Source organism: Neocloeon triangulifer, unplaced genomic scaffold, assembly GCF_031216515.1.
Source record: "Neocloeon triangulifer isolate White Clay Creek 2 clone unplaced genomic scaffold, ASM3121651v1 ptg000003l, whole genome shotgun sequence".
NCBI classification, from domain to species: Eukaryota; Metazoa; Arthropoda; class Insecta; order Ephemeroptera; family Baetidae; genus Neocloeon; species Neocloeon triangulifer.
The window spans coordinates 6,612,894-6,625,907 of NW_026775546.1; the positions used below are offsets into that span (position 1 = coordinate 6,612,894).

Here is a 13,014-nt window from a genome sequence, read left to right on the forward strand (position 1 = left end):
TAATTTTGGCGGCAAGGAAATCATCTCAAAAAACCCCATTTGGCCTATAGATTATATATTAATATTATGCATAAAGATTAAATTTTATGAAACTACCAAAAAATCATTTATATAATAATTGATAATATTAATGATAGCGATAAAAATCTTGCTTGTATTATTTTTTAAGAAAAAGGGGGAAAATTGCATTACACAACTAAACCTATTTTTATTACATCACATCACAAATTTTCAAAATAAATGGTTCAATGTAATTAACATTATTTATATAATAAGAGTAACTCTGTTACAATTTTACAATTATTCACACTGCTTGTAAGGATATTTTTTTCTGTAATAAATGAAAATAAATGTTTTTTTCAGTCCCTATTTCTCTGAGGTATTATCTCGGTTTAAAATCATTCATCTGGAATATCCTCTTCCAAAAACATGGCCAGCAAAGTTTCAGCAGCCTTAGTCGAACTCTCCGACACGGCAATTTTTGCCCCGCTGGCCGTGCTAAAGCCACCGAAAATCTTGATGCTGGAATTCGGGTCTTGTTTCTTTTGCTCCTTTTTACTGGCATAACTTTCTTTTAAACTCTTCTCTCTTTGTACAGATTTTTCAATCTCATCACAGAGTTCAAACAGCAGACTGTCCTCCTCCTCGCTCTCATTATTGACAACCGAAGGCTCCTCGAAGACGGCAACAGATTTCGAAGCTATGGGTGTGCTGCACATTGAGGGTTGAGGAGCTTCGACAGTGGGACAGGGTTTTGGTTTTTTCAGCAAAGCGCTGTCTCTTCGCTGAGGAAAGCGGCGTTTGTAGGTTATGACGGGGGACTTCCTAAGTTCTAAATCGTCAAGGCTTGAGGCATCTTCGTCGAAGAGTTTTTTAGGAACTACCAATGAGGCTGCTTTTTGTGGCTTCTGAGATGATGATGAGCAGGATTCTGGCGACTCAAACTGCAATAGAAAGTGTGAATTATTAAATTCTTTCTAGATGGATCCATCGAAAAATACAATTCATTAATGTAAATTAAAATACCATTGATAAAAAAATTGGATCTCTGTTCGAAACTTTACATCCTCAGATTTAAAAATAAAAATATTAACATTATGAGTTCTCAAGTGCAATAATTAAAAAAAAAATCAACTTGTTCTGAATAAATCCACGTTTGGTAAAGAAAATAAATCAGTAAAATTTTAAATGTAAACCTCCGAAACTTCCCCTTATGTGCATTTTATGCTCATATATTATTTACCTCCGGTTTTGTTCCCTCCGCTGGCAGAAGAATGCATCTTTCCAGGGTATTGAGGTCATCAACCTCCAGAGGTTTCAGACCTTCGCCAGGGGTCAACATGGAACTGGAAACTGAGAGATAAGAGGCGTCGTCCAAGGCGGCCAAAGTGTCTCTCGGCTGCTTGCTTTTATTAATTGCCTCGGCTTCCAACAGATCCCAGTCTGTGCTTGTCATCAAGAACGACGGCTCTGCAATTAAATATTCGAATTCAATAAAATTTAAAAATAATCAAACACGATTCGACCGTCAGATTTTTGGGTTTCGTCTAAATCTTGCTCGTTCTGGTTATTCTCGATCGGTGCGAGAGGCTCTTTTGCCTTGGTGTTGGTCAACGGTGTTGAGGTTGAAGGTGCCATCATCGCTCGCCGACGCAGACCCACCGACCGACTTCGGCAGAAGGGCAGATTTTTCGGCGTGTCGGCCAAGAACTGCTCGTTCACGCTTTCCATCGACCGCCTGTTGATAAAAATTTATGTCACAAAAATTTCTTCCTGAATTTGACTGATATCACAGTCGTATCAATCGAGTTTGGATATTTTTTAATTGAAAATTATATTAGCGATTCAAATTTAGATGTTACCTGTGTTGTTGCCTCCAAATGTCCAATTATTTCATCAATTTGTAATCAAATCTCAGCATTTTATTGTCCTTTCCATGCCTCTAGGTCAGGGTGATCGCAATCAAAACACGTTTAGTTTACATCTCCGCCGCGAGAGGTGAGACAATGTGGAAAGGCGCGAATCGGGAGAGGAAAATGCATTATGTTTAGCACAAAATAATTAAATTATGAATTTTTGTTTTATAATAAGTACTTTGATTCTGTGCAAAAAGAAAATGTTATTTTCTTTTAATCGACCAATTTCAAACTTGATTGTTAGCGTTCAATTTAGGCGGAACAGTTGTTTGTTAAAAAAAAAAAAAAAAAAAATAGGGAATTTTATTGATAAAAAAAGACACAAGATTTTTAAGCCAGTAGATTTTTTTATTCTTGTGATGAATTATAAATATAAAAACGCAATTTCTAAAAAAAAAATCTGTAGGAAAATTTTTTAATGACATTTATTTTTGTTGAAACTGTACGGACCATTTTTGATGAAAATAAAATCATTTGCTCGATTTAATCTCCTTACAATTACACTGTGAACCGAGTAGCCGGCTTCCTCCATAAAATTCCTTATAGCGTTCTTCCCCTCTTTATCGTGTAGATATTCAACGGACAGAGTCTACACAGAGAATATAATTTATTTAAATTGTTATATTCCTCTGTGGACGATCTATGAATTAATTAACTTTACCTACCCTTATATCAAAACGAGAAAAATCAATCGTTTTTAAAACGTCCAGCTCGTTTCCCTCCACATCCAGACTGAAGTAATCGATTCTTTTAACTCCTGTTGCCAAAAGTAACGTTGTGAATGGAATGCACAGAACTTTAACAAATTTAACCGAGTCGGTTTCTTCTTCAGACCCCATAATTTTACCTAGATTCGACGCCTGGTAAAAATTAACCTGGTAGAATAATCTTTGTCATAATTATAGCTTTAAAAAAATAAATGAAATTACAATCGAAGGTTTTCTTTTTAAACTCAAACAAGTGGGTGCAAGCCAGGCTTTTCTATTTTTAGCCAAAACAAGTTTGAAGTTTTCAGGATCCGCTTCAACTAAAAGTCCTTTCCAGTTCAAAAAACGTTCAAAGTACAAAGTGTTTGAGCGTGTTTCTCCATCCAGTGCACCACATTCCACGAAAAAACCACCTTCCTGTTGAATATTATTATGATTTAAAAATGTTTTTATTGTCTAGATAAAAAAAGTATAATTCAAAAATTCATTTAACTAACTCCAAATTTTACTCTAAACGTATTTTGCGAATGATTCAAAATTCCAATTTTTATATAATGCATGCATGACACTAAAAACCGCCTTTTTGGACACTTCATGGACACAAATATTTTACAATATTTGAAAAAAAAAGGAATTAAAGGTATTTTGCTTTTTAAAAATATTGACATACATCTTCTCAATATAAAAATCATTTTAGGCTACATAATTATTCTTTTGATCGGCCGCTTGTTTAGCTTGGTTACTTATTTACCTTGTCTTCGAGGATGTCTCTGATGCAACCTGCCTGTCCCATGGATGGATCCTGTTGATTTGGCTGACTTAAATTATATTTCAACTCAAATGGAACAGGTGGAATCAATACGTGGTGGCGCACGTAATTGATTAACTCTTTGTCGTCCTGAGCAAGCGTTTGTATCCATTTTACTTTTGACGAGTGGGGTTGGGTTAACTTTAAATTATAAAATTAATCAACTTTTTAATCTTACGATCATCTTCAGAGTGATGAAACCAGTCTGATGCGTCTATTGAACGTTTTAAGTTGAAAAAATTATTTTAATAATTTTGCTCACTTCTTGATTCACTGTTACGCTCATTCAAGGGCAAATCTGCTGGAAGGAATGTTTTTTTCTGGCTAACCACGAACCAAAGCAAGAGTAGTAAATAAAGAGCGAAAAAAATGGAAAACCGCGTATTCACGAGTTTCTTTGTACGAAGAAACATTATTCTACAAAATAAAACTTTTGAAAACACGTACCACGTACGACATACTGCTTTCGTTGGCTAAATTGCGAAGATAATGAGAGAGAAAACACACGTCCGGCCCTTCAAAAGTAAATTTCTGGTAAAGTGATAAGAAAGACAAATAATTAATGCTTAATGGTGAGCCCTTCTCAGAACAAGTCATGCTAGATAAAACAAAACGGGCGACGTTACACGCTACGCTCATTACAATTTACAGGGAAGCAAAAGGGGAAGTTCGTTATTGTGAATGTCCTCCCGGGATAGCATGGATGGATTTTATTATATCTCCGTAGGATAGAGGAATTATTAATATTTTTTTTCTCACAAAAATCCATCGTTATGGTGCAAAAAATTAAAAAAGGAGTTTATGAAATTGCGCTTTTAAACCAGGCAATAAAATTTCATACAATCAAAAGAAGCATACAGCTTATCATCCGCATTAAAATTAAAGTGTAGGAAAATTTTAAGTTTTTTTTTTTTTTATCATAGAACTCCATTCAAATTTTTAAACTGAATCATAAATAAAAAAAAAAAAAAAAAAACTCTATGGTCCCAAAATTTATAATGGCATGAGGTATAGTCCTGTAAAGTATGAAGGAAGTCTTTTTTGTGCGAAAAAATGTTCTTCAAATACATCGCTATATATATAGTTTCACCAGAGGCTCACATATTTTCAGTCAGAAAGCCAAAATTAATTGAGTTCTTTACTGTCAGCATGAAATTTGGAGCGAATTTAGAACAAAAGTATCATTTAAGCCCAGTTAGTTCATCTTTAATACTCATGTCAGCCAATAATTTTTTTTTTAATTTTTCTATCAAACTGCTCTGTAACTGTTAAGTACAAAAATAAATAAAAATAATTAAAAACAATTGAAAAAAACATTTAATTTTTGTTAGTATGCAAAATCTTCTTGTATACTAATTCGGTAATTCGTGAAAAAAATTTGAGAGAACTTTACAGTTGGGGCTTTCATAAAAAACCTTTATTTTATGGTTAGTACAAAACGTAGATAATATGCTCCATCTTTCTGCGACGAGCGAACACAACAATAATAATTTTAATAAAAATTGATGGTGCTCGCGTCTCTTCTGGTCTGGAGTGAAATCATGCTCGGAATCCACGGCCACGCCACTGGAATACAAATTACGACGAGAATGCTGACCCAACGTATTAGCGCGCGGCGCACCAGTAAACTATACTAGAGGTGAAAGTCTGCTCGAAGCAAATAATCAGACGGATGAGTCGAGTGTAGTGAGAGTGTCGAGCTAGTCGAAAAAAAATCAGCTGGCCGGAACTAAATATTCATATATTGAGTTAACTTTTTAAGAATTATTTTGAATGTAAATTTGAGGCTTTATCGTCGGAAACCACATCTATATAAGTAAGGAAGTAGTGCGGTCGGTAAAGGTTCAACATGCTGCAGAAGTCAAACGAGGAACAGAAGTTGGTCGCTATCAGGAAAATGGCTAAGGGCATTTTCAGCATTCGAGCCGAACTCATTGGAAAAATCAATCAGTGGAACACAGACGACGTAGTTCGGTTTTTAAAAGAGGTATTTGCAATTTTTCAAACCGCTTTGCTTAATCCTTTAATAGGGCCTTATTTGTTTTAATTCAACGAAGCGCCCCGCTGGCGCCTTATCAAATATTTAATATGCAGGGAATTTATATTCTGATTAAATTTGCAGAACAACTTATCAGACTGCTGCAATTTGATATCGAACAGGGCATTCGACGGCAAAACATTACTGGTAGGAGTATATTTACATATTATGGGCTTGGCTCTTTTGTTCATTGTTGAGAAACGCGTTTTTGGTTTAGGATTCCAATGACGTCAGTTTATCAACTCTGAAAAAGGATATTGGCATGAACAAAGTGAGGTAGGAGAGAAACTACATTACCATAATTTTGATTTTTGGAAGTAAAAAAAAAAATACATTAATGTACATTTTTTTCCATATTTAATATTTTTAAATCTGAATATTATTCTAACTGTTCTAACACTTTCGCCTTTATTCAATTATTGCATTTTTAAAATTTTTGTGTTCTTTAGCCAGACGAAAAAAAATATTTTTCTTAAATTGGATATGTTACCATCCGAGTCAGTTTGCATGAAAATTTCCATTCAATCATTTTAAGTTTTTCCTTGTATAGTTCCTGTTAAAATTCCTTGTTCATGTGGTAACAAAAAATTGTAAGCTTCACCATATAATTTTTATTTTTATACATTTTTTTTCTTATTTTCTTTGTTATTTCGGATTTCTTAAAATTATCTTTCTGTTAGTTAAGTAATTATTAAGAATCATATTAAAGTTTCGGATATTTATCTAGATTGCTAGCGCAACTAGTAAGTGACTTGAAGAGCACGCCAGAAAAGTATATATCCTCAATTAAGGGTGATCGCCAGCAAACTGAAGAGTATATAATAAATTAAATACATTTTTAAAATTAGAACTAAAAATTGTCTTGAAAGTTTTCGAGTGCAAGATCAATCAATGGCCTATTACTCTCGCGAGCGCTTCCCGGCGCCACCCCAAACTCGAGGACGCATGAGGTCACCGGAACCAGTGGATCAGGAGGACGAGCAAGTGGACTATATCAATACTGAGCACCCTGCTTTTGAAAGAGAGCAAGGCGAGGAGTACTACAATGACGACACTGAGTCCTGGGGTTCGGACTTTGAGGAGCAGGAAGCCGAGTACGGAAACAATTCGTTTCATGATACACAGGAAAGTTACGTCACGATGAACCCCATTCAAGAGAAGGTGTGCTAAAATTGTGTGTGCATCAATCATTGTGGCTTCATTAGGCTTAAATTTGTAAAAAGTTGCTTTTGCTGGATACGCAAAATAATTGACATCAATTTTACCACACCTAGTCTGCTGATGATAATTCAATGAAATTATTTTAAAATTTACTTATAATAGGCTTCCTTTCCAATTTATTAATATACAAAACACCTTCTTTACGTTTTGGCGCTTCATCAGCTGAATTAATTTTAGTGTGCTTTTTTAAAATAATTAAATCCTCTTTTGCAATATAGCCTGGTCCGTTGCCACCTCGAAAACAAGATAAACCAGAGCTTCCAGCAAGACCACGGCAGGGCAATAAGATATGTTTCGATCCACTTCCCCTCCCCCCAGACAGGTTTAGTTATTGAGATTTTTAAAATCAGTATAATGATTTTTCTTATTGTTATTATTATATATATTTTTTTAGGACTGTTATGGGAGCCATTCCACCACCATCAATGGTATTTAATAAATTATTTTGTGGGGAACTAAATATTTACAATTTTTATTTTGTAACTTAGGATGAGGAGGACGAAGAAGGTTGCTATTTGGACCCACTCAATGACACTGAAATGAACCAAAAACTGCCAAACAACAGGAAATTGTCCTCCCCTGCCAATATGCAAAGTTCTTATTTGGGAAATAAGACTGTGGTAATTTTTTTTTAAAGAGACCTTGATTTTTAAAATTTAAAATTTAATGCACAGGAGCCAGCGCTTCCCCCAAGGCCAAAAAAATTGAGCCTCCCAGATAAGAGGTCAGAGATTCACGAAATTTCAGATACTATGAAACCGGTTTGAAATTTTTATCTTAATTAATTTCTCTACAAATACACTGGCATTTGCTTTCAACAGGGCTCCAGTTGGACTAGTTCTAATAATTCGAATGATGATGATGAAGACTATGAGCAACCCTCTGGACAGACACCTGGAAATCTGCTAATTAACAGGAGAGCGTTGCCACTTCCTCCAACCGGTATGGGTAAATCCATCTTTCTTTTGTTCCCAAAATAATTCCATAATACTGCAGCTTTAATTAAACAAATCTTTTTACCACCCCCTTCCCCAGAAAAAATACTAAACCAGTAACATAACAAAATTTAAATAAATTTAATTAAGTTACATGCTTTATCTTAAGTCACTTGAAAACAAATTATTTCAATTTGGCACAAAATTTCTAAAATGTATCTTTCAGAGGAGTCAAATACTCGTACTCAAATACACGCTGCACGCTACACTGGAAATTTAAATTAATTAATCATGAATTTTTCTGTTTTCAGACAAAATTCCTGATTCAAATGATCCCGGAACAGCGATATCGGTAAATAATATATTTTAATTCTATATTCTTTAATATTTTTCGTATATGTAGAACGTCTTAAGACTGACATCTACAAGTGGAAATGCATTTGGGACAACACCAAGCAAATTGCCAGTTTCAAGTTGGAGTACCAATACCAAACCACCCGTTGCCGCCATCGGTAATATCATTTTTTTTTAAGCATATTGTTAAGATTTTTCTTGAAAAGTGAATTGTCATCAAATCCTTGGGTAGTTTTTTCTCCTTGCTCGCATATGTGACAACTTATGGTTACCATTTGTCTATGAAGTAAATAAGCGAGGTCGGTCGGCGAGTTGCAATGAGAGACAGAGAGAGACTATTATATCGCAGCTGTCACGTATTCCTCGACTTGAATTGTTTTTTTGAGTCGTTTTTTGCCAAGTCGCATGTGTGCTCGGCCTCTTTTTCTCTCCGCGTGTCTTCGAAAGGGAAAGGAAGGGTTCGGCAGTGTGGTTCGAGATGCTGTGAAGATGCGACGCCATGCGATGCAACAACGCCTGCAATGGTCCTGCAGCCGCCTCGCTTAACAACCTGAGGCGCGTCTCGTCCTCCGGCAGCCGCATTTCTTATCAGACCGCCGACTCAGTAAGCGGAGAAATATATCCGTCCTCGCTTTTCGGAGCGGTTTGAGAAAATTTGAGGATTTCAGCAGGAGTCAGGGTGCTGCTGCTGCTACTGGATCAGGGTTACGAGTTCGGTGTTTCTGAACCTGCTGCAGAGGATTGGCTCCGAGAGCGTCGACTTGGTGGTCGCGGCCAAAGAGCAGATTAGAAACATGATTCGTAGACTCTTGCAACTACACGAGGAGTACGGGGGTTCAGTGATTGGTGAGCCCTGTTAATTTTTGCTGAGCATGTTTTCGTAAGATGGACTACAATTGAATTACTAAATTACTAAAAATATATTTAAGCGATAAAAAAATATTTAAAACATATTGTTGATTTTTTTCTTCTATATAAAGCGATTTTTTCTTGCTCAAATTTAAAAAAATAAAAAATTATATTTGGCCCAAAAATTAATTCATCGACGTCAGATGGGGTGGTCCCCGATAAATTTTAAGCAGCGAAAAAATTTGCAGAAGATCTATTGACAGAATTAATTTTCAAGGAAAATAATTAATGTAAAAACAAAATCAAATTTTTTCTTTATTAATTATTTTCCTTCAAACGTAATTCTGTCAATAGATCTGCAAATTTTGATCGCAACTTAAGTGATTTATTTTGTTGGTTGAAAATTTTCATCTTATTTTAAATTAGCAAATATTAAAAACTCCTACTTATATAAAACATTTGAGTAATTTTATCTTTCATTTTTTGTTAATGTCGGATAGAGGTTTGAATGAAAATAACAAATTTAAAGCTCTTACGCAGTTCCCACGGAGCAGCTAGAAAGATTAAAATACACCCGTAAAAAGACCTCCCGCGCGGTGGCCACCCCCTAGTTTGCTCCCAATTCTTTTAAATGCCCTCAGTCTTTCTGAAACATGATGGCAAGTGCAGCGTGCGTCGGTAAAAGATTCGTCAAAATCGCGAAACGACCTGCCGAGGACCCAAGTCGGCTTTTGCAGAATGCGAGTCCCTATTACGTGAATATGCCAGGGGGTGGCCGGTGTCTTGCAAACTTGCGGCGCAGTATGTCTCTGCAGGACAACCGATCGCATTACGTGGTCATGGTGGGACGACCGAGGAGTGTCCCGGGTAAACGAGCGGCTCTTCATTGCTACTAACTGATTTTTTGCTCCAAATTTTAGGCTTATAAAAATACTATAAAGGGATATTTAAAAATTAATCCTTTTGCTATACAAAAGCTTTGAAAAAATATTATTAATTTTATCACAAATTATGTTAAACCAACATTATTATCATTTCAAATGGGACAAATGTTTTGAAATTTACAGATTTTTTTAATATATGCTCATTTCAAATATTTAATTTTCAGAAAAAATACCACCCAGCATGAAGGTGCCTACGACTCTCAGTTTGTCTCCAGCAATGCCCCGGCACAAGATTCAACAGCTTGGTTCACCCAGCCAGCTACAGCGACCTTTGCCTGAACTGCCGCCACAGAACTCCCCGCCATCCATCCCCAGTTCGTTGGCACCCGATCTGCCGGTCAACGCGGCCAACAGTCTCAAAAAAGCTCCCTGGTTCTTCAGCATCGAGAGGCTGCAGGCGATTCAATTGCTGGAGGATTGCGGTAAGCAATTTGAATGCGTTTTTTTTTAATTTTACTTGAACTTTTTATCAGGACTTGACGGATGTTTCCTGATTCGGAAATCGTCGCAAAAGGATGCTGTCTATACCCTGAGTGTGATGCACAAGGGAAGAATTTACCACATTCCGATTCGAAAGAGGGCTGACGACTTGTATGCTTTGGGAAAGCTCAAGGAAAATGAACAGGTCAATATATTATTTTTGATAATTAGTTTTTAGAATTAAAATCTTTAAAATTCGTTTCTAGGCTTTTCCAAGTGTTGAGGGCATGGTGACTTTTTACAGCAAGGAAATTCTGAAGTTGTACAGTGGCGGTAAAGCAAGTGGTGAAACTTTACTGAAAATGTCACCCTCAGCAGAAAGAATGTAATAATCTACTTTTCTCTTGTCGATTGTGTCAATTATATTTTTTAATATTAGAAAGAAATATCAAGAAACCAAATTTTTTTACTTAGACGATCAAACATTGCCCAGATTTTCTAATTTCAAATTATTTGTACACATTTAATTTTTGTACTGATCTGACACCTTAGCATTTAATTGTGGAATAAGATGCCATTTTAAATATTACATTATTTTTAAGAAATACTATAGCTTCAGACTTTGCTTTTACTTAAGTTTATAAATTATTGATCTCTGCATTAAATAAAGATTTCAAGTGTGATCTTCATTCAGAAATGTGTCTTCTTTTCCAAATTTACGGTTATCCCGATGACTTATTGCAGTATCAGTAAATTTTGAAAATTCGTAGGAATATTAAAAGCGTTTCAGCAAAATTTCTAGATCTGTGCCATCTTTGATTAAAACTGGAATATAGAGCAGTAGACCAAAACAAATGTAATTTGCGCAAATAATAACTACCTCAGCAAATGTGAGCAGAATATATAAAGCTGTCATGCTGATGTACAGCCAGTTAACTAAAAAAATGACAAGCGTGACGATTTTGGTTTTTACTGCGGCGGTCGCCTCTCTAGCTAACGGGTAAGTTTGAGTGACAAGCTTTAACTTGAATAACTATCCAGAATTTAAAAACTTGAACCACAAAAAATTAATTGTGATTTAATTTTAAAGCAGTTCTGTGCGAAGCCCAAACTGGGCACAGTATGGAGCTCGGTACGAACAAGTGTATGAGACCAATAATGGCAATGATTATGAAGTGCCTTGCACTTGCGGAGTTTTCCTCGAGAGCCAAACCGTCCAGAAAGGAGCTGCCCTCAGGATGGGGGAGGAAGAAAATAGTATCTTCAGCTACCCAATTGAAGAAACTCTTGACGAGGACATTCCAGACGGGATCAAGGGTCGCAGAATTTGTACGAGAAAGTGCATAGATTTGGTGAGAATTAATTCTTAAAAAATTGCCCTCAATAAAAAACATATCACATTACAGGCCATGAAGCACATTCAGCAAGGACCGCAGATGCTTTGTGCCTACTCGGACAGAGACATAATGCAAGAAAAAATCCATCTCTTCATCAAAAACAAAGAAGATAGGTGGTACCCAACAAGAATGAACTCCGGGCGCTCATTTACATGCAGAAATGGGCAACTTGTAAGCTGAGATTATCGACTGGAGGCATTTTTATATAATTAAGCTATTTAATAAAGAGTTCCGGTATTTTCATAAAAATAGTTCATTATTTTTAACATGGGCGTCAAAATGTCCAGTTTATTTTCCAGTGAGAAATGTACAGTCGGGTTCGTGTACAAACCTTTGTTAATTTTGAAACCCACGTTTGATTTTCTTATAATAATTATTTGCCTTATCGCTTTCCTCCGACCCTGGGAGCAGCCTTTTGCTGGGGCTTGGCAGCCTTGCTCTTGGGTGCTTGCTTCGCTTTGGGAGGGGCGGTGGCCTTTTTGGTGGCCTTCTGGGCCTTCTTCTGATCCTTGGCAGCCCTGTGAAATCATTTTTAAATAATTTACTCTCTTTAAAGAAACAAATTTACATTAAAAAAAGCCGAAAATTTAACCAAAAAAGCGCTGCTTAGTTTAAAATTGTCCTTCAAGAACACCCGAAAATGCTCGTAATGTTTCCATGTCTTTAAATAATTACCATATTTTACGGGTGGAATTCTGAATAATATTCATGGATAGAAATGCTCAAAATTTGAAACTCACTTGATGGCCTGATCACGCTGCGCTTTCCTGACTTCAGGCTTCATGTTCCTCTTGGCCAAAATATCAGAAAGAGAGGCACCGACGATGGCCCTCTGGAACTTTTGCGTTCTGCGGGTTCTCTTCTTGGTCTGTTCCTCCTCCTGACCCTTCTTGTGTTTCCGCCTGGACGAAAGTCACTGAATTAGTCAAACGTAAACACACACCAGATGTAAACACATACCTGTACAACACGGTCCATGTGACCTTACGGGGATTCCTCTTCATCAATTGTGATGACTCGCACTTGGAATTGAGGAAGGTGAAAACCTGATGACCAGGACAAATATTTCAGGTCAAAAATTAAAAAAATTTGAATATTTTAACTTACTTTTCCGTCGGCTTTGACCATGGTCTTGCCATGGCCGGGGTAGATTTTGTACCCAGAATAGGAGCACAGACCGATCCTGAAATGAGAAAAAGGGCACTTTAGACATTGCCGAACAAGTGGGTAGAAAAATCGCTGCCGAACGACGGCCGATGGCGCCGATAAATTGAGATTTAAATCGAAAATTCACGTGTCACACTTACTTCATGATGGAAAATCGCCAAACAACAAGAATGAATTTTAAAATCACCAACAGAGGGCAGCATCAGTGACGACAAGAGCGCCGTCATTCTTATGGATTTTTCAGCGCTAATCTGTGCG

At 36.4% G+C, this 13,014-nt stretch overlaps 5 protein-coding genes across 8 annotated transcripts; 2 read left to right on the top strand and 3 right to left on the bottom strand.

Annotated features, from left to right (window-relative positions):
- Positions 1-197: 197 nt before the first annotated feature.
- Positions 198-1,975, bottom strand: LOC132192532 (uncharacterized). The gene is made up of 4 exons (XM_059612532.1): positions 1,863-1,975; positions 1,527-1,738; positions 1,244-1,470; positions 198-944 (listed from the first exon to the last, which is right to left on the bottom strand). The coding sequence occupies exons 2-4, from the start codon at positions 1,729-1,731 to the stop codon at positions 399-401; spliced, it is 978 nt and encodes a 325-aa protein (XP_059468515.1). The 5' UTR covers positions 1,732-1,738; positions 1,863-1,975; the 3' UTR covers positions 198-398.
- A 277-nt stretch (positions 1,976-2,252) lies between these two features.
- LOC132192694 (protein Star-like) lies at positions 2,253-3,896 on the bottom strand. Its single transcript, XM_059612775.1, has 6 exons — positions 3,879-3,896; positions 3,610-3,645; positions 3,375-3,425; positions 2,846-3,040; positions 2,582-2,791; positions 2,253-2,505 (listed from the first exon to the last, which is right to left on the bottom strand). The coding sequence occupies exons 1-6, from the start codon at positions 3,888-3,890 to the stop codon at positions 2,332-2,334; spliced, it is 678 nt and encodes a 225-aa protein (XP_059468758.1). The 5' UTR covers positions 3,891-3,896; the 3' UTR covers positions 2,253-2,331.
- Positions 3,897-5,069: 1,173 nt separating this feature from the next.
- On the top strand, positions 5,070-10,885 carry LOC132193157 (uncharacterized). Of its 3 annotated transcripts, none has more exons than XM_059613599.1 (15): positions 5,070-5,418; positions 5,554-5,616; positions 5,687-5,745; positions 6,197-6,283; positions 6,339-6,592; positions 6,907-7,012; positions 7,085-7,118; positions 7,179-7,310; positions 7,365-7,451; positions 7,512-7,638; positions 7,937-7,977; positions 8,029-8,137; positions 9,937-10,194; positions 10,246-10,397; positions 10,459-10,885. In XM_059613599.1, the coding sequence occupies exons 1-15, from the start codon at positions 5,281-5,283 to the stop codon at positions 10,579-10,581; spliced, it is 1,770 nt and encodes a 589-aa protein (XP_059469582.1). In that variant the 5' UTR covers positions 5,070-5,280; the 3' UTR covers positions 10,582-10,885. The 3 variants fall into 3 exon arrangements, with proteins under 3 accessions (XP_059469582.1, XP_059469580.1, XP_059469581.1); XM_059613597.1 differs by having other exon boundaries at positions 6,339-6,630; positions 6,909-7,012; positions 10,459-10,884; XM_059613598.1 differs by having other exon boundaries at positions 5,071-5,418; positions 6,339-6,630; positions 6,909-7,012; positions 7,512-7,632; positions 10,459-10,882.
- Positions 10,886-11,047: 162 nt separating this feature from the next.
- On the top strand, positions 11,048-11,838 carry LOC132193159 (follicle cell protein 3C-1). 2 transcript variants are annotated; one of them, XM_059613602.1, is made up of 3 exons: positions 11,048-11,192; positions 11,283-11,544; positions 11,599-11,838. In XM_059613602.1, exons 1-3 carry the CDS (start codon positions 11,107-11,109, stop codon positions 11,767-11,769), a joined length of 519 nt encoding a protein of 172 aa, XP_059469585.1. In that variant the 5' UTR covers positions 11,048-11,106; the 3' UTR covers positions 11,770-11,838. The 2 variants fall into 2 exon arrangements, with proteins under 2 accessions (XP_059469585.1, XP_059469586.1); XM_059613603.1 differs by having other exon boundaries at positions 11,116-11,192; positions 11,286-11,544.
- Positions 11,839-11,845: 7 nt separating this feature from the next.
- LOC132193160 (large ribosomal subunit protein eL24) lies at positions 11,846-12,978 on the bottom strand. Its single transcript, XM_059613604.1, has 5 exons — positions 12,897-12,978; positions 12,697-12,772; positions 12,550-12,635; positions 12,330-12,491; positions 11,846-12,107 (listed from the first exon to the last, which is right to left on the bottom strand). The coding sequence occupies exons 1-5, from the start codon at positions 12,899-12,901 to the stop codon at positions 11,972-11,974; spliced, it is 465 nt and encodes a 154-aa protein (XP_059469587.1). The 5' UTR covers positions 12,902-12,978; the 3' UTR covers positions 11,846-11,971.
- Between the last annotated feature and the right edge of the window lie 36 nt (positions 12,979-13,014).